We start from the raw sequence: 20352 nt of genomic DNA, 5'->3' as shown, positions 1-20352 counted from the left end.
CAGCCTGCAAAGGACACAAATCTCAATCAAGACAGAAGTTCTATTCATACAGCTTGAACATGTAAAATCAAAAGCGAATGCTACATGAGGATGCATAAACCAGATTAAATCTCGGAAGGGAAGCAGCTTCAAAGGTCAGACATGTGCTAGCTTGAACTCAGCACAATTTTTGGATCAGTGCTAGTTAATTAATAATCTTATGCATTATTTAAACTCAAATCCTCAGCTAGTGATACATATATATCCAGCTTTACAAAGTGATACAAGTGACAACACACTACCAAACACCAAGCTCAAGATTCCATAAATGCCCATTCCTACCCTGAGGAATATTTAGCTAATAATTATCCTTTATGCAAATAGAGTGATGTCTGGCTGAAGACTTCCATTCATTCCAACGTGCAAAAACAGAGCTGGTACATTCCTGTCAAAAAGTTATCCAGGTAAGAGATTTGTCTCCCTTCCAGTGCCTCTGAATTCAGGTTAATTTGTTCTTTGCCTGTTTTCAAAGGTGAAAAACTGCCTCTTTTCACTTACTTTGCTTGTGCTGGTGGATTTTTTGTTGTTTATTATTATGTTGCTGCTCATAAATATTGCTTATACGGTAGACATTGGACAAAAGTTTGTAAAACATATAGTCCGCTGTAAATGGCACAGCAATTATCTTTCCTGCAACCCTCATCCAAGAGTTCAACCATTTGGTTAGTTTTTATTTCTATTTAAGAAAATGGCATATACTAGGCTTATCTTTGTTTCTCAAAGTACTAAATTGATATTGAAACTGAGAAATAATGTCCTTAATTGCCTGTAGTAAACACAAGATGCCACCAAAAACAACAGGAAAAACCACGAGAATGGACTACCAATTTGGTTTTCTCTGTGACAGCTTAGTATGGCTAAACAATATCCAGCAAAACCACAGGGCAGAACACAGAGCTTAGTATTTAACTTCATGAATGATGACCACGGTCTTGAAAAGCTATCTTGAAAGATTTCTTTTATTTTAAATAACAGACTTTCACTTTGAAACAACTACTTTCCAAAAGTAAGAAATCTGATTTTTAGGAACGTTTTTTGAATCCACAGGAAATGCCTTTTTAGTGGTCATTCCAGAAGAAAAATGCTGTCTTGCCTTCAAGAGTTAGATCAGCAATTTCTGGAATCCTTGCACAAAAACTGTCTCTGCAGAACAAGTGAAACTACTTGACCATGTATCTGCATGAATGATTATTCCCAGAGATGATCTTGATGGGCCAGCCATAACAACAGGTGCTGGCCAACTGCACAAGTTCCACTGAAGCCTTCTCATAAGCTCTGGGATTGTTACCTGTCAGTGGCTGTCACCTTACTCACTGGGATATAGAACTGAGAATTCTTGGGAAAACAAGATTTGAATCACAGCTGCTGGTCAATGCAGACACTTAACAAAGAGCCTAACTTGCCTGGAAAGTCCTAAATCAATTTACAGTTGAAAACAGAAATTGTGAATTGGAGATTTTAATTAGAAATACACAAATCTGAAAGACTCTCAGAATAAATCTTCCCTTAGTATAGCAGTTTAATTTGTAGAAGACATGATCTGACTTTCCTGACTTGTAGAGACCACTAAGCTGGAATGCTATTTCCTCTTTCACGTTTAAATTAGCTAACATTGAAACTCAAGACAAAAAATGCTTTGAAGCAATAATATTTTACCCCTTTATAGTGGAAAAACTAACTAAACCTAACAAGTTTCATATGATTTTCCTACAAGGCATTGCCATGTTCTGTGCCTGTAGTCTGACAGCTTGCTGGGTCAGAGTATAAATAAATGGTTTCCATTGCTGGCGCCTTAAGTCTGCTTAAGTCTGCTTCCAAGTACAGCTTAGTTCTAAAGATGAAAGTACAATAGCTAATATAAGACAGAGAGAAACATTCCTCTCACTTGTTCTGTTTTAGTACCTGATGACTTCTAAGACTTTAAGGTTATGTTGACATATCTAAGCAACCCTGCAGAACAAAACATTAATAAATCAAAGCAATAGGTGCTAAAGCAGTATTGTCTTCTATTATATGCAGCTCAGGGGACTTTATTTCAGACTAGTCAGTTCTCACAAACTAAATGTATTCCTCACATCTGTTTAAGTATGTCCAAAGCACCAATTGCTAGCTTAGGTTTTTATGCCACCATAAAGTGTCAAAGTGCACTGGGGCATAGTTTCTAGGTGCCATCCTCTGAAAAAAAATCCAGTTTGCAAGAATAACACACCCCTGTACATTAAATCTATGCAGCATAAATGAGCCTAACCAAGGAGCTTTTTCAAACTCGTGTCATTGCTCAAAACCAGAACAGTAATCATAGCCATTAGAGCCAAGAAAGGTTTCTATGAGAGAGAAAAGGTTTCTGATATGAAAGATGAACATTAGCAACTTACCACCCGTGTTTCCAATCAAATGTTTAACTAGACTGATGTCTCTCATGTTTTTCAGTGACTTATGCAACAAATAAATACAAAACCCACCCTAACCACATTAGTTTTTAGTGGATTTTCATAGTTCAAACATGGAGAAAATAGCAAACATCACTTGGCTTAAACTCTTTAAATGGCTCTATCCTAACTTACACTTGAAATCATTATTTTAGCAAGTGAGCAATTATAATATAAAGCTGTGATACCATCTGACTTCTGTTCCAAATAAAGTGTTTAAAGTATCTCAGCACAGGGAGACAGGCTCACCATCACTACTCCTTCCTAGGCTTTATAGAGATACAGCTTCAGACTTTTTGGTGGACAATCCAGGATGGGGAGGCAAAAGGATGCAAAAGAATCAAGTTTTTAGAGGTTGTGCTGTTTCACAAAGAACAACTTACCCATTTAGAATGGTTATACATGTATCAGGAGAAACTGTCTGCCAAAGAAGCTGCAAATAGAAATCCCACATGAACATACTGTGACGATTGTTTCTTCCCCTGCAGAGAGATTTTGTCAGGTCACTGGCATGATGAAAAGACAGGAAGAAAGGTGGGACTAAGGCCAGCTGGAAAGTTAGCAGTTACTTTGGCTTAAATGGTTCTTTCTCTTGTTTTTATTTTTCACAAAATAAATTGAGTCAATGCATTTAACCTGAAAGAATGAGTGGTTCAGAGAAGTCTCTGTTCAATTGCTTTTTGCTCATATGGTCAAGGGAAACTTGAAAAAACTTCACTGTGAAGATTCCAAACGTAAAGTACAATTAAAAATAACCAAGACTACTTTCTGTTGTAATTATATGAACGTTACACATATACATGAATGTGCACACCAGTCAACTTTCACTTGTTTAAACAGTTGTTCCAACTGTTCCACTGAAAGTGAAGTCAAGTGCAAGGAACTAACATGTTTTATGCTGCGTGCTGCTTCATCTGCACAGCCCTGTTAAGAATAGCTCTTCCAGCAAATGATGACTTGCATAAAATGCAAACATTATGTTCTGTGGAGCTCTGGAGGAAGAAAGGGAGATTTTAATTAGAAATACACAAAAATCACCATTTCTTAGTGTGGCCTAAGCTGAAAACGGGTCATTTGGTGAACCAGTAAAGGAATCCACCTTCTGCCCCCCTAGGGCTCCTGCACACTGCTCAAGTATTACCACTTTGGAAGAATGGTGTTGGATCTCAGTGCCAGAATCAGAAGGCTGGAGTCTGCTCATGTGCACAACAGCAGACAGATCTCCTCTTCTCCATTCTGTCTTTGGAGATGGCCAGAACATTGGAAGCTGCAAGCTCCGCTAGGCTGCATAAGTGTACAGGGTATAGCACCCATCTGTGGTGGAATCACACTTCCTTCAGGTGAAGCAATGAGTTACAGGCATCATAGCCTGACAATTATTGGATTACACAGCTGAAAAATGGGTTGCTGATAACAGTGCCCCTGCCCCTATTTGGTGTGGCTTTACTGCATTCTAAAAGCAACAAGGAAACTTTAAACATTAACAGTTTCTGGATACCAATCTAGGTTGAGAGCTGACTGCTTAACAGCTACCACGTTCATTTGACATGGAATCTGAAAGCATATATAACAGAATAAACAGTTACTTACAGGAAGGAAGTCTTTATTTTCAGAAAAAAAAAATTGAAGAAAATTACTTACGTCAGCTTGAAAACAGAAGATACATAGTTTACTGTACTACCTTTTTTTTTTGCAGGTGGGGAAGGCTTGGTTGTTTTTTACAAAAAGCTATTATTCTGATTATCCAGTACAGCAGTATAGTTAATATATCTATTAGTAAACTATCATTCAAACACAAGATCTCTTAAAAGATTTCCAGAGAAATTGTGCTCAAATCATCTTATGTAATAAAAATCACTATTATCCCTCAGGGAGCTGCTCAAACAATACACACCTCTGAATTGTAATGGGGTTTTTTGTAAATATCAAATTACTTCCAGGTAAATTGTATGAGATTAGAGAAAGGCAGACAGCAACTATGCAATTAAATATATGAGCCTAGTGTACAGAAGCTGATGCAATCTTTTTTATGTAGCCTATAAAAAGCACTCATTGGATATTGAACTGCCCACTAGCTTTTAAGTATGTCAAGCAAGGGCACAATACTTATTTCCTGGCAGGCTGAATTCACTAGGCTGTAAGAAGTGAGTGGCATTTAAATAAGGACTTGCTGTCCTGATGCACAAGCGTGTCATTCTCCAAACTAATTTAGGTAAGACAGGAAGTATTGGGATTTTGCCTTTTAAAAATTAGCATCTTTATTACACTTGCTAGCATTCTGTATTTGGTAAACTTTATTCATATGCTCTTAAGTACTTCACCTGGTGTTGCAACTTCATTTATCTTTTCTGTAACCTTTGCATTCTAACAAAGACTAGATCCAACCTATTTTCCTGTCCAAGCAGATCTTGGCTAGCGTAACTGTGGAGTACATTAGGGTCTAAAGTAAACTTAGCATTGATAAAGAATGGACATGGATCTTTATAAATAATTATATTAAGTTGTAATTAGTGTTCCCTTATAATGGAAATAAACTTACAAAGAAATGTATACAATGGGAGCTAAAATGGGTTTATGTAATTGGGATGGATAAAACTCTACTAATTTTTAAACATATGTTTAGACTGCTATGCAGTTTCTTTTCAACTTGGACAATCAGTCCACACATTCTAGCAAGAATCACTACTCTGCCTTTTACCAAGTTATAAATTACCTATAACACCTGAAGATCCTGCTTTGAATTGTGGTTAAACTTTGCATAGCCTTAGAAATCATGCTGTATCATTTATCTCTATGCTGTATCATAATACCTGGTTTTTCTGATTATCCAGTACAGCAGTTTAAAATTTCTGCTCTAGTTACAGATATATAATCATCTTATTATTTTCAATCTGGTGGCAAAACATAATTATTAAAATCTTGAAAACTATTTCTAAGCAGGATAGACAAAAGACTTTCTAATAAGCCACTCTCAGTTTGGACTGCTCCAGACAAAGGCTTACAGGCTATTGCTAATCTGTTCTTTTGCTCTTCTATTATGTTTCCAGTTGGACTCATTAATGCTTTTTCTAAATTCAGAATTCTACACTTTAACAGGCTATTACCTAACATCAACAAATCATAATGTTCTTGTTAACCACAAAAAACCCCATTAAATTTACTGAGAATTCTGTCAGTAGCATCTAAACTATGTATTAATTGTTTAAACCACTAAAATTTACCAACAGAATACTGCGCCAGTAAGTTTACTTCAAGTTTGATGAAACTGATGGTACAGAGTCTGTCTCTAAACACTAAAAAAAGAAACAACTTTAACTTGTAAATGAAGATAAGCTTTGACACTATGGTAATGTCACTCCTGGCACCAAATAGCTCTGATGCAGAAATCCTGGCTGTTAATGACACTGGGAGAGGCTGAGCCTAGAGAAGGTCTGCTTTCCTAAAAGTTCTGCATACTGTTTTATTTGGGACATACTATCTTCATCTAGATCAGTACGAGGCACTCCTTATTTCCCACTACTCTTATATGGGCATCCTCACATGGAAGTCTCTTCTTTCTCTCTACTGCTAACCAGAAAAGATTTGCCACTTGGCATAGCCTGTTTAACATTTTCCATCTGTGTGTTCCTATTTAATTTTTCTAGCTATGTAAGTTAGGACATCTGCATGTTTTGCCTCTTAGTCATGTTCCCACCTACCCCAAAATTACTTATCAATGCACTAAGCTAGTTTCAATTTAATTTGACTATTGAGTAAAAATGCAGAAGTCAAGTTTGGTGAAAACAGTTGTGTCCATTGAGGCAAGAGACATGAAAAGCCCCCCATCAGGGGAATACAAATTATCCCAGCCATTACATACTAGAAAACAATCAGAACCATAGGAAATACTGCTGTGTTTGTTCTGCTGTACACATAATTATTTGTTGTATCTCATTACTGGAATAGTTACGAAAGTTGGGTAACTATGGGTTTAAACCTGAAAATAATAACATGTAGCACTCTTCCAATGTGGTAACGTCATGGTGCTTGGTCTGTATGTTACCAACGTGGTGGTATTTGTGAGGAGGCATTTATTACCAGAAGCTGCACATCGAAACAATCTACAATTCAACAAGTTAATGTTATGTAGCAGCTACAAAGAGTCTGTCAATTGTTTATGTACATATCTTTTCTGTTAGACTAAACTGCTGCTCTGCTCTCCAGAAAACTTTGTTTTACAGGTCCTATCAGGAATGTTTTTCTCTTCTGCATTGACGTCAACTGCAGTGACAGATCATACCCCACGAGAGTTACTAATCAATGATTACAAGATGTACTCACTCTACAGAAACACTATGACCCACCTCACTAGCACACATTTATTTCACACCATCAAGTCCTACTTCTGGTCACAAAGACCTTTATGATAGAACATTTAGAACAGATGATGGAAATCTCTGTCATAACAAAAAATGGCTAATTTAACCCCATTTTTCTTTATTAGAACAAACTGGATTCAACTCAAAGTACTCCTTAATGTGTGCAAGAAAGGGCAGATTTATTTCTTAGCCTTATGTGTCACTGGAGCCCTGTGAGAGTGTTTTTGTTGGGATGATGCCTCCTTAAAAGCAAAATTGGGAACAAACTTTTAGTCTTAAGTGACTGTGTTAAAAAAACCTTCACAAATTGCAACCTGACAGAGGTTTTCTTCACTTTGCAGGAACACATTAAATGAAGTGAGCACTGGGAAAATGGAAACACCACTTGAGGCCACCAGAATGGAAAACAACACCTCATCCTGCTTTCTCATGGAAAGAAAGACTCGTGTCAAGATTAATAGGAAAGAAATCATGGTAGCTAAGCTGAGAAAGACCTGCTCCTGCACACCACAGAAGCTGAAGAACTTTCTTATGGACTTCTTTCCTGTTTTGCGATGGCTTCCCAAGTACCGATGCAAAGAGTACATTTGGGGGGATATTATGTCTGGGTTAGTGATTGGGATAATTCTGGTGCCTCAAGCAATTGCATACTCACTGCTGGCAGGTCTGAAGCCCATTTATAGCCTTTACACATCTTTCTTTGCCAACATCATCTATTTCTTAATGGGCACATCCCGTCACGTCTCAGTTGGCATTTTCAGCTTGATAAGCTTAATGGTGGGACAAGTTGTGGACCGAGAACTTCTCCTGGCTGGGTTTGACTTGAATGATGATGCCCCACCAGCCTCAGGTGACGGCTCTCTGCAGAATGACAATCTGTCCAACACAACTGCCTTCAACCTTACCATTGCGGGGATAAATGCCGAGTGTGGGAAAGAGTGCTACGCTATTGGCATTGCTACAGCCTTGACATTCATGGCTGGAGTGTATCAGGTAAGTGCTTGCTGACACCCAGAGGCAAGGTATGAACTTCCTAAAGTGTTTTTCATGACCTAAGCTTTGGCTTGACTGTCTTTCAATGAGATACATCATCAGTTCATTCAAATGTACCTTGGGCTGTTTTTTCCAGGAAGCCTAATGGTAGGCAACTCAGAAACAGCATGAGGGAGGCAGTTTTCTTAGTGGCTAGTAAACACAGGTAAAACAAGAGTCTTCTGGAAGACCATCAACATTGTTTTGATACTCTTCTGCTTCTTGGCCTCGTTGCTTTCATGGGACAGTGAGGCCCAGTACAGATATAGGAAATTCCCAGATAGCTGTGTACTTAAAAATGAAGAAATCACTTTTTCCCTAGAAATTTTTAATAGAAGTGTATACCGACTCAACTACTTCTACAGGTTCAGAATGAGCAGCTCAGTTTTTTGGTAGGGGGTGCTGTGTTCCACCAAACTGGTGTCCAAAAGATAATTCAAAGAAAGGACAAGAGGAGAAATACACTGACTAACCCACTTTTCAGAAAATGGCTGTGCTGGACTCCTTGACACTTGTCAACAAGGATATCAAGAGAGCACAGAAGGAAGCATCATGAACATACTTCACGATTAACTGTGTGTGTGTATGTATGTATCCGTGTATATATATATGATTGCAGAAAGAACTAGCTATCTTTCAGTTGTAGTAAGAAATTTCAGGTCACATATATGAACAAAAAAATGCCCTTGTGAACTTGTACTTTTCCAAAACCATCTAAGAAGAATCAACTAGTTAAGGACAGAATCGTGGAGTCTGTGAGCTGTTCTGACACCTGTGATTTTAGGCATGCAACAAGGGCCATCTGCGCTCCATTTTCCCTTCTGTCCACAGGGCTAAAATTAAAAGCTGTTTAATGCAAAAGCTAAAGTAGGGATCTGATTTGTTGTCAGTCAAGTTTTTTTTACAAGGAAAAGGCCATACATGTTAACTTTATTTGCTTTAAGACAGAAAAAAGGAAAATTGACTTTGGTATAACAGAAGTATTTTGGACCCACTGTTCTTTTGCATGGGGAATAAAAATCAGGCAAGCCACTTCAGTGAAGTAATTTCAGACAAATATTTGATTGACCACACTGTCTAAAACTCCTCATTCACCTCTTGGGTTTGCAGCATTCCACAACAGTAAAAGGAATCACATTTTAAAAGCAGACTAGAAACAAAAAAGGGTAATTCCTGTTTCAAGAATGAAATAGCCAAATATTATTGGCCTCCAGCTAGCTCTCCCTCATCTGTACCTAATTATTTGCAGCAATGGTTACAGCTCATGGGTTGTTTTTTTTTTCCTTCTTCTGTTTTCTCAGGTTCTAATGGGGATCTTCCGTCTAGGTTTTGTATCTATGTACCTATCTGAGTCCGTACTAGATGGCTTTGCAACTGGTGCTTCCTTAACCATTTTAACAGCTCAAGTGAAGTATCTTATTGGAATAAAAATTCCACGCAGCCAAGGGCATGGGATGCTGGTTATTACCTGGATTAACATTTTCCGGAACATTTCTCAGGCCAACCTTTGTGATGTCATCACAAGTGCAATTTGTATTGTGGTGCTGGTCACTGCTAAGGAAATTGGAGATCGGTATAAGCATAAACTGAAATTTCCTCTTCCCACGGAGCTGGTAGTTATTGTTGTGGCAACACTGGTGTCACACTATGGTAAGTTAAATGAAGTGTATGCATCCAGTGTTTCTGGAGCTATTCCAACAGGATTTATCCCTCCAAAGGTACCAGAGTTCAACTTAATGCTCAGAGTTGCTCTAGATGCTTTGCCTCTTGCCATAGTCAGCTTTGTCTTCACTGTATCCCTTTCTGAAATGTTTGCAAAGAAATATGCTTACACCATCCGAGCCAATCAAGAAATGTTTGCTGTGGGGTTCTGCAACATCATTCCTTCCTTCTTCCACTCTTTTGCAACCAGTGCAGCTTTGGCAAAAACACTCGTCAAAACATCTACAGGCTGCCAAACTCAAATCTCTGGAGTAATTAGTGCAATGGTGGTTTTGCTGGTGCTGCTCTTCCTGGCACCCCTTTTCTACTCCTTGCAGAAGTGTGTCCTGGCTTGTATCATCATTGTGAGCCTTCGGGGAGCCCTGAGGAAATTCCGAGATGTGCCAGCACGGTACTGTGTGAATAAGGTGGACACACTTGTTTGGGTAGTTACCATGTCTGCCTCTGCCTTGGTCAGCACCGAAATAGGGCTGTTGGTTGGCATTGTTTTCTCCATGTTATGCATCATTGTTCGGACCCAGAGGCCACGGACAGCCCTGCTTGGTCAGATTCAAGACACAAGCTTTTATGAGGATGACTTAGAATATGAAAATCTCTCTACTGTTCCAAAGGTCAAAATATTTCGCTTTGAGGCCCCACTTTACTATGCAAATAGAAACTACTTCCTAAAGTCTCTGTACAGATTGACCAATTTAGATCCTAACCTAGAAGCTGCTCGGAGGAAGAAATATGAGAAGAAGGAAAAGCAGCATCTGAAAAAGGGAAATCACAAAACTGCTAATGGACTGGGCATTGGAGAAACCACTCTGCAACTAGTTCCTAAGCAAATTGATTTCCAAGCCCTTGTTGTCGATTGTTCTTCCATCTCATTTTTGGACACCACTGGAGTTAATACTTTGAAGGAAATCCTGAAAGACTACAAGAATTTAAACATTTCTGTTCTCCTGGCTTGCTGCAATCCCTCAGTGATAGACTCTCTGAAAAGAGGGGGTTACTTCGGAAAGGATTTTGGATGTATGCAGGAAATGCTGTTCTACAGTATACATAATGCTGTGCTGTTTGCAAAAGACCAAAAGCTTCCAGCAGACTGCTCAGTTTAACCCTGTCTCTTCCTTGATGATTCGCCACAAAGTGACAGATAGGGAGGGGTAGTTTGCAACAATCAGACACACAGCTGGCTGCATAAAGCCACTCCCCCCAAAGAGTTCCACTTTATGTCATATGCTACAAAGGGCAGCCACAGGGGACACAGTCCAGGACAAGCATGGAAAGGTTAGACCACCACCTTCACTTTAAAATCCAGGCAATGGCTGTTTGAGATTGACTTGCATCATATCATGATCCTTTGTGACCCAACATGGATGTCAGGGGACTGTTGTGGTGGAAGGCCTGCCCAGTGCTGTTCTCCCAGTGATTAAATGACTGGTTTGTGTCAAGAAGGCTAAGCCACTTCCATCAAAAAGCGATCAATACAGCATTCTGGATACATCATTCTTTGAACTGTGGCGTGCAAGGCCCTACTTCTTCCAGTCATTCCAGGTGCACTCCTAGACAAGCCCCCACTGTTTGCATAAAAACAAAATGTATAAAATATTGTGGAATGTAGAATATCTCTCCTCCTTGATCACACACACTTAATAGCATAATCTGCCACAGAGGAAGAAACTATGATCCATCACAGGTTCCTCTCAAAATGACCATTTTCAAAAACTGCTGGCTTTGGAGTTACAGGAGTCATCCGTTCTATTGGATTAAATCTGTCATAATTAGTTACTGAAGGCTGTGATACCCCTAATCATGCTGGAAGAAATGACTCTGATGCGCAAATTTGTAACTAGTAAAAGGATAAACAGCATTAAGAAAAATTAATGCCAGTTAAGGCAGCTACCCAGCTAGTTGTACCATCCTGTAAAATAAGCTGCCTCTGGTGGGCAGATGCATCTATAATTCAGGGATACAAAAGGACCATCAAACATAAAACCTCAGAGCTGTGATGCAGCACATCCCTATCTTCCTACAAATGCCTGCCTGGGTTCAAAGAAAAACAGGAGAAAATAAGGGTAGGGTGGGAAGGTAAATCTGCGAGTTTTCTTGAAGGGGATTGATGGATCAGTCAGAACTGCCTGGCTGGTCTTCTCTGATGCAATGCTAATGAAGTATTACAAGTAACATACATGGGTCAAGTAAACGGAGCAATGCTTTGTAACTTGTGGATCCCTCTATGTTGAAAAACTTACACCACTGTTTGTACATACAACAGATATTGTGGGGGTTTTGTTTGCTTGGTGTTTTTTTTCCTATCATATTAATCTTTGATTTGAGGTCTACTAGATCATGTTTTCTGATGCTGGTTACTTTCTATAATAATTTGCATTAACTGCTGTTCATTATGCTTTAGTCATAGTTGTATTGTTGTATATGTATGCTCTCTCTTCACAAATAAGAATACATTTGGATTTTGATTGTAAGATAGTATGCAGTGTTCTGGCCCATGGCATGGGCAGAATATTCTGTTTCATACTCAAGTTTATAATTATCTGCACAAAAGGTATGACAGCTGTGCTCACCCTCTCTCCTTTTTCATGTCAGGTTCACACACCACCAAGCATGGAAGGAAATTCTATCACAGCTGTGCCTCTCAAAACTAACAGACTCTAGAAATAGGTTCCATATATACAGAAGCCATTTCTTTGCCATCCCATTTAAAAAAAAAGTCAAGTCAATATATCATATGACTTATTTCAATTGTTTAGTTCACTGAATGAAAGAACAGTCAAATTGAGGTTCTCTAGGTGCTCCAGAGCCTGTCTGGCTCTTAGAAACAAGTATTTTCTTAGAGGAAAAGCAGTGCACTTCCAAAAGACCAAAAATATCTTCAGTGGGACTATGACTAGCACAGTATCAGGTTATTCAATGCTGGCGTTTTCATGCACTCATTGCGTAGGAAGCCTATCAGCTGCACGCTGTTAGTACTGCCAAAGCTGCAACACCTGACAGAAACATCTGACACGAGATTAAAAGATTGACCATTAGCAATATTCTCCTGTCATAAAACAATCCACATTATTATTTAAATAGCTGACTTGGTATGATTAGCTTCTTTCTGTTCTAACAGGAAGTGAGCAGGGCCCAAGGACAAAAACTGCTTAGTACCTGCTCTTGTTTGTAACCATTCTTTGATCAGGGAATACCTCTTTTAAAGTCCTCTTTGGGCCTAACAAGGCAAATGGGTTGGTAAGAATTACTACCAGACAGTATCAATATAGACATTCTTAGGACACTGTACCAAAACAAGCTGTCATTGGAAGTCAAATAAAACATCCTACCAACCTACACTTTTTCTAGCTTTATGGATCCAGCTACCAACATAGAACACAAAAAAAATGCAAATACACCCTTAACTCTAGATTAACCTCATTTTAAAAGAAAAAAAAATTCCAGTGGAAGGTGTATCCTTGCAAGAGTCTCTGGAGAATAAAGAAGAGGATAAGAAAGTAAGAGTGGGAAGTCTCTTTTTCACCACATTTAAGTAGGTACCAAAGGATACCTAAGTAAAGAAACTTCACTACACATAAGAGGAAAGGTAAACTTTAGAATTTATATATGAAGAAATAAACTATTGGTCAGAAGAAACTGTAAGAACAATTTCCTGTTTTGGTTTTACTGGCAGAGCTGGCTCACAATCAACTGTGTTGGACAAACAAAGCATGGAAATAGCTTCAGTGCTATGTTGTAGGGATTCTGGCAGACTGTGAATTATTTCTAAGGAGTATGTAAAAGGTAACTAAAAAAGCAAGCCTTTTTCTGGTACATCTATGTTTGCTTTACTGAGTTATACTAAGATTAAAGATATGAAAATTGAAAATTAACAAAAACTACTGATTCTCTTCTCTTCTCATTTACCAGAAATTAGCTATCATGTCTTGAAGAGGAGCTGGGGATAGGCTGGTTATTCCAACTAGGTTAATACTAATATTGAAATAAAAACTGTTATATGCCTTTTAAGAAATGTTATATGCTTCATGTAGGTTGACTGTATTTCTGTTCACTGTGATGCCTTGTGATTTACTACGTATCATGTACTCAACAGATTGTAGTACTGCTACATAAAAATGGGAAAGGATTCTTATTGTAGACTGCGTGTGTGTCCCTTGGAACTGGGTAAAGAGCCGGAGTTTTCAGCTCAAAGTGTCCTGTCTTGTTGACTAGTGAAGCATGGCCAGAATGTGTCAAAATAGCTCTTTTTACTGGCACTGGTAACCAACAACCTGGGAACTGTCCAGTCCATGAAAGACATCCTGGATTTCCCCACAATCATGAATATTCCTGTGTCACAAGACCAAGACCAAGAGACAAATGTGTGCTACTGGCTGGAAAATAAAACTAGGAGTTATCTGAAAACATTTGGCCTTGTGGTATCCTTTCACAAGTGGCAAAATAATGGGCTGACTCCGAACAAAGACAAATATGAAGAGGGAGGGCTTGCTGTACTAGAAAAAATTAAAATAAAGGGATGCACTTGGTATTGGGGGAGTAAAAAACATAATGAGAAAGACCATTACAGAAGTGAGAAGGGGAAGGTGGCGGTCTTTTATTTAAGCACATCTATTTCTTGGCAGAAACATTTATGGCACCTTTTTTAAAGATGGTGGCAGCTGTGAAGAAAAGCAAAGCCTCTATCTGCTAGACTTCCACAGAGGTCCTCTGTTTTTCCTAAGGGCTCTTCTTCAGTCAAGTGCCCATCTCTACATTCCAAGGAGTGTTCTCTACTCATCAACCCCATGACATAACACAATTCTGCACTCAGATGGTTGCACTCAAAGCCTCTTTCCATCCTTCTGGAAATCACTGGTTCAGGAAAAGATTTACACATGCACAAAATTAAGCATCAGCACTCAACTTCTCTGCTCGGAATTGCATTTCTGCTCCTGTTGGTTTTTTGAGTCCCAATGTTTGTCTGCAGGCTCTATGCCCCTTCACCCTCCAAAAGTACTGACATTTAGTCCACTGGGTGTCCTCCCACAACTTACATGTCTTCTTGTCCTTGACAAACCAACATTTTTCTGTAAAATGAGAAGTTTTAGCTTGGTTCTAAACAGTAGCAGTTTCTAGATTCTACATGTTAAAGGTGGGCTAAAGATTGAGGCTGGTAGGGTAGAATCCTACCTTTGAGACACTTAAGCTTTTTTGGGGACTTCTTGATTGATTGCTATGTTTCCACAGTCCTAGAATTTCAATTGTGTCAAGGATTGTATCCTACTTTTTTTTAAATGCTCAGTGGTTCAGTCCCCACAAAGGCTGAGCAGAATCCATGACAGATGCATTCCTCTCCCTCAGTCATGTGGAACACCCAATTCAACACAATGACACAGCTAAGAGAGGCTGCCAGAAGGGATTCTGGGCTCCAAGTGTAGATGTGGCTACTTTCTTTCCAAAGGTACTCATTGATTTTTCTTATGTGAATTGGTTACAGAAACCTGAAAGACCCAATTCACCTCGCAGGAGAAATCTCTAAGACAGGGACTCCTTAAGCGGTGAGCAGGGATGGTTGTCCTTGACACTGGTTCACTCCAAGAGTACATATTCCACAGTCCAGTGAGAGAGGGAGACACCCACAGGAAAAGGTGTTAGTGGAAACTTCAAGAGGGAAAGAAGAGAGTGAGGAGCCCTGTTACCTGCTATACTCACCGATGAATTAACAAACAGAGGCCACCCTGGGGTACTGATGCAATGCTTACCTGTGTGCAGGACTTATGACCACCTTCATAAAAAGCTGACATACACAAGCACACCCTAATATCGAGAAAGAAAAATTCTGCTCCTAATGCACACTTTGAAACTCCCTACTCCTCTGCTCACATGTCATTTTCAGCGTCTGAGCTCTCCATCCCTGTTGCTTCCCCAAAGCAGTAAATTCCAATTCTTCTGTGTCTGGGACAGTAGATGCAACAATAATGTGGACTGTAAATGCGCTCAGCTCAGCAAGAGTCTGGGCCAGGCAGAACTTTTAAGAGCTATTACAATTTTTCATGGGGTTTTTATGGTTTGTCTTTCTTCATAGACCAATTGCTCCTGCTCTAGGCATCTGGCTATTTGGCTGCTCCCACTAGGCATCCTGATATGAATTTGCTCAAGCTGAGTTAAAAGGGACTTGAAATGAATTCTTAGTGTTCTCCCAAAGTCTGACATATACTTGCCTAAAACTAAAAATGCCATTTTGTATATAAAACCTTTTGGACAGGATATTTAACTGGTATTACCCAAATCCAGCCTGTTTTAATTCTCACTACCTGTCAATTAATGCAGTGCACACGTGGCTTCAGGAGGCAAAAAGTAACTTCTGAAATAGGCAGAAGGGCTAGCTGCAGCTTTCATTTGGACCTCTCAGTAAGTTAGGCTTGTATCAACCTTTGTTGGACTTTTTTACTGTATCACACTTCCTACATTAAAGGACTAAAAAGTAAGCCATCTTTCTAATCCCTCAGATTCTCAAGTTTCTACAAACTGTGTTTTTCTTCATCTCTTAAAATTCCAGAATTATTCCCATCTGTTGGAACTTAGCTGACTTCCACAGAAGCAAAGATATGCCCAGCTTGCAGTTCGGATAAGATAAACATCAAAGTGAGTGCCTGTTGGACCCTTTAATGCTTCACATTTTCCTAGACTTCGACTTGAGGTGTATGCTTACCTAAGAGCAACTAATTCCAGTAACCAGTGAATCCGAACTTGTTCAATGCCACCATGTGGAACAGAAGAAATGTAGGCAAGGTTCAGCTCTTGGTCGTTGCTCAGGTCAAACAGGTCAGCACGGCTGTGAGGTAAAGGAGGGCTTCAGAAAAAGATGGACAGAAAAGAAACACATTGAAATATTAAATAGCAGCTCCACTGGGCATGCAAAAATTCCTATGCTACATCCCTACACCATCTTCATGTTCCTACATGGCATGAGGAGCACTGCCTAAAACGAGCCAAAAGCAAAACGGAGTTGCAGGTTATTTGGGGCCAACTGGCTATACACGTTGTTTGGCAAAGAATACAAGCTGGGTGCATCTCAGTGCCATGCTGAAAGGAAAACCGCCAGCAGTCACGGCTGCACAGACAGCGATCTCAGGCAACATGGCCAGAGGAAACCATACAGTGACAGGTGCCTTGTCTCTGAGGAACTAATCATAAAGGAGCTCACTGTCTTTAAGGCTTTACAGTGGAAGTCAGACATGCTGACGCCTAACACAAGAAAAATATGGGCTCGACCTTCTTGATAAAGCTCATCCAATGACATAAATTCTTTCTCTGCTATGGATGCTACTACACTTTTTTGAAGCAGAATTAAATGCTCAGAGCCTTCATATTCTTCAGCCATGTTCAGCTAACCCTTAAGCATTAGAAAGCACAGGAGTGTGCAGTCTGAGGCTTCTATGTTTGATTCTGCAAGCAGTTTAACAGGCTCAGGGCTATACAGCAACAATCATATCAACTTGACTTTGATGTCTACTTATTCCACTGAAATTAATACTACACTGTGGCAAATTTCTGTTATTCCAATCTCCACAGATAAACACTGCAAGATGGAGACCTCAACCCCACCCTTCACAAGTCAGCAACTCAGAATGCTGCATGGTTCACTGGGTCTGGGCATCCTTAGGGACTTTCATTAAGCCTCCTCATATTGTGCACATTCTGAATGATAAAGCATTTTTATGACAAGAAGGATAATATTGTGCCTCTGGCTTGGTAAAATACATCCATGTGTCTTCACACTGCAGAGATGACCTGTGCTCTAACTACACACTATATACAAACTGTTTAAGTCAAAAACTGTTGTAGTCTACACCTTGCCTGTTGTAGTCTGTCTCCTATGATATTGATCAGACTTGTGCTGACTGTAACTCTGCTGGGAAGAGTCATTTAAGTCATCCCTGCCCACTCTGTACCCTTCCATATAATCATCCCACCACCAAAGGCACTGCTGAATGAATCTCCTACTGCCTAACTGTCTGTGTACAAAGGAAGAAATGCCTGACCCCACCTGGACAAGAACTTGACACAACAGAGATACTGCTGATCTATTACCCCATCTCCTGCAAACTTACCTGAAAGTTCAAGTCTTTACACAAACCACATCCATTTATAATGCTTATTACAAATCAGCCAGTATACATGAGCCCCTCTCTGCAGTTTCACCAGCATACAAGGCACTTAAAAACCATCTCCATAAGATAGTTTGAAGTCACACAAGTCATACTGAGAAATTACCAGTTCCATTCTTACTAAAAATGTATCAGCCATTTCGATCTTTTTAATTGTTCCAGTAAATAAGGACAACATTAACTATCAGATTCTGATGGAGTGCTTTACTACTACTCCGAAATTCAAACTGGCTTCCAATCAATAGTGGCAAAGACAATTATTTTTGCTTAGTCCGTGTTGAATAAACATTCTGAAATTCACACCCCGTTAGAGAGAAATTTTGCGGAAACTGCAATGGGATACAAAAGAAAGCTGACAGAACGGTGGGTTCTGTTAGTGGTGCTTTCAGCATCTGTCCTTTCCTGTTCTGAGTGCAAAGTGCCCATCTAAAAGAACTTCGAGCCTTGCTCCCAGGTTTTCTCAGCTGTTGATCCACAGCTGGGCACTTGCCCAGAAAAGAAGCTTTAGCAGCTGCAACTCACTTGTGCCACTGCATGAGCTTTCAAGGGATTTTCAGAAATACTAGCATTGGCCAGATATTATAAAAGAGTAACTGCTGACCCATGGGTAGCCTCTGCCTCTGCTACTGCTACTCTGTCTTTCCTTCACATGTATTTCATGTTTGCAGCTATCCAAAGTTTTTCACACAATTAAAACCATGATTATTTCATAGGCTGCAGTTTAAATGGGCTAAACATACTATTTTTAAGGCAGATTTTCATTAATGTTTCCTAATACTGCAAGAAAAATTTAAAACAAAACAAAACAAAACAAAAAAAAAAAAAAAAAGAAAAGAAACAATGAAAGAAGAAAAAATCTTGAAAGCCCAAACGTTTCTCTTCATCAGAATGTATTTTAGGTCCTGTTCTGTTCCCCCTCCCTTGGAAACCTAAAGAAAAATCTTTTAAGTTTTTTCTTAGGGGACCTTTATGCTTTATACAAAAGAAGTGCACAAAGTCCTTTTTCCAAAGCACATACTCATTCCATCCCTATTGCAACTCTTTTCCACATAAGCGTTATTTAACCCACTGTATGCCTAAATGAAGTAGATCATAATCAGTTTAGAGTAAGATATAAGCATGGCAGTGGAATATACTATCTCTTGCTTTCATGCCTGCTAGAAGCTTTTGGTAGTCTCACTAAACTTAAAGGCTGTTCCAATCCTAGTTAGTTGAGCAAGACCAGGCTTTTTCCGAGAAGCTAAAGCACGACCAGAATACAGGAATTTCTGCATGGTCACCACCTTCCCCCTAACTTGGGTCAACTTGACCCACTGGCTTCATCTGGTGGTGCGTCTGGAAAACGTCTGTCAAGAAGAACAAACTCCTAGAACTATCACTCTTTTGTTTGGTAGTACTAGAACTCTCCGAAGTTTTTCCTGGGGCCCTTTAGGGGCCCCTGGCAATGGAAACACTGAAGAGTAAAGGGAAATGAGTTCTGAGTATCAACACATGTACTGTGCTGGGGAAGAAGAGGGACTTTACGTGCTCGAGGGAGTCGGTAAGCAAGTCAGAGAAGGGGAGACAAGGCCTATTTTTTGGCCAGTTCACATTAACTGCCACATCCCACATCCCCCCCTACACTGTGGACCTGGTCCAGCACCAGGCTAAGCGATAAGGGGCAGCAAGGGCCCTCTGATCCCACAGCAGTAAGCCCGGGAGAGCCTCTTTTCCTCCTGGAAGGCAGCGTCCGCACGCCCTGGGGACCGAGAGGGCGGGATGCGGCCGAGGCGAGGGCCGAGGAGCCTCTGCCCAGCGGCTCGGGGCCCGGAGCCGGGCGGCGCGCGCTTACCAGAAGCCAGTGCTCCTCCAAAAGTGCTGCAGGGGCCGCTCGGCTCGCCGGGCATCCACGTACACCTCGTACGCCGCTGAGCCCGCGCCCAGTGGCACCAGCAGCAGCCACAGCAGCGGCCCCATGGCGCCGCGAGGGCCGCGGGGCCCCACCGCCGCCCGCCGCAGACGCGCCAGGGCACGCCCAGGGGCCCCGCGGCCCCCCGCCCTCGGAGCCCCGCGGCCCCCCGCCCTCGGAGCCCCGCGGCCGGGGGGCTCCTGCCCGCCGCGCCGCTCCCGCGGCGCAGCGCTGTGGCCGCAGTCGCGGCGCCACCGGTTCTCGGGGCTCTCCCGCCGGCGGTGCCGCGGGGCGGCTGCGGCTCACCCGCGCCCCACACGGGGGCGGTGCGCACCGCCACGCCCGCGCTCCCTGTGCCAAGCCCGGGAAGGCCGCGGTGACGGGAGAGGAACCGCCCTCCTTCCCCGGAAAAGCGTAGGGGCAGGGTGGGAGCTATGTCCGCTGGCTACGTGTAAACCAATTTATTGATCTCGGTATGTCGAAGAGCAGCGTGCGCTCTCAGCCCAGAAAGCATCTGGGCTGCATCCAAAGCAGCGTGGGCAGCAGAGCGAGAGGGGGGATTCTGCCCCTTTGCTCCCCTCTGGTGAGACTCCACCTGGAACCCTGCATCCGGCTCTGGGATCCATTACAGGAAGGACGTGGAGTTGTTGGAGCAAGTCCAGAAAAGGGCCGTGAAGTTTTCAAGGAGACTGAAGAACTTCCCGTACACAGACAGGATACGAAAGTCGTGGCTGTTC

At 41.1% G+C, this 20352-nt stretch overlaps 2 protein-coding genes across 3 annotated transcripts in view; one reads left to right on the top strand and one right to left on the bottom strand.

The window, feature by feature from the left end:
• Positions 1-19683, bottom strand: part of IDUA (alpha-L-iduronidase) — a 46046-nt gene extending 26363 nt beyond the window's left edge. Inside the window, exons 1-2 of one of the 2 annotated variants that reach the window (XM_036403660.1) lie at positions 19559-19683; positions 16269-16409 (exon numbers count right to left, since the gene is read on the bottom strand). In XM_036403660.1, the coding sequence (XP_036259553.1) occupies positions 16269-16409; positions 19559-19683 (266 nt within the window). The remainder of the gene's footprint in view (positions 1-16268; positions 16410-19558) is intronic. The other variant, XM_036403662.1, reaches the window with a different exon arrangement.
• On the top strand, positions 354-13981 carry SLC26A1 (solute carrier family 26 member 1). The gene is given in 4 exon segments (XM_036403659.1): positions 354-443; positions 7168-7176; positions 7178-7819; positions 9160-13981. Coding segments are annotated over 4 exon segments (2262 nt in total). The 3' UTR covers positions 10681-13981.
• Positions 19684-20352: the final 669 nt, after the last annotated feature.

This window comes from Molothrus ater, chromosome Z (assembly GCF_012460135.2).
Source record: "Molothrus ater isolate BHLD 08-10-18 breed brown headed cowbird chromosome Z, BPBGC_Mater_1.1, whole genome shotgun sequence".
NCBI lineage: Eukaryota > Metazoa > Chordata > Aves > Passeriformes > Icteridae > Molothrus > Molothrus ater.
The sequence above is the reverse complement of the archived record's forward strand: the minus strand, read 5'-3'. Positions and strand labels throughout refer to the sequence as shown.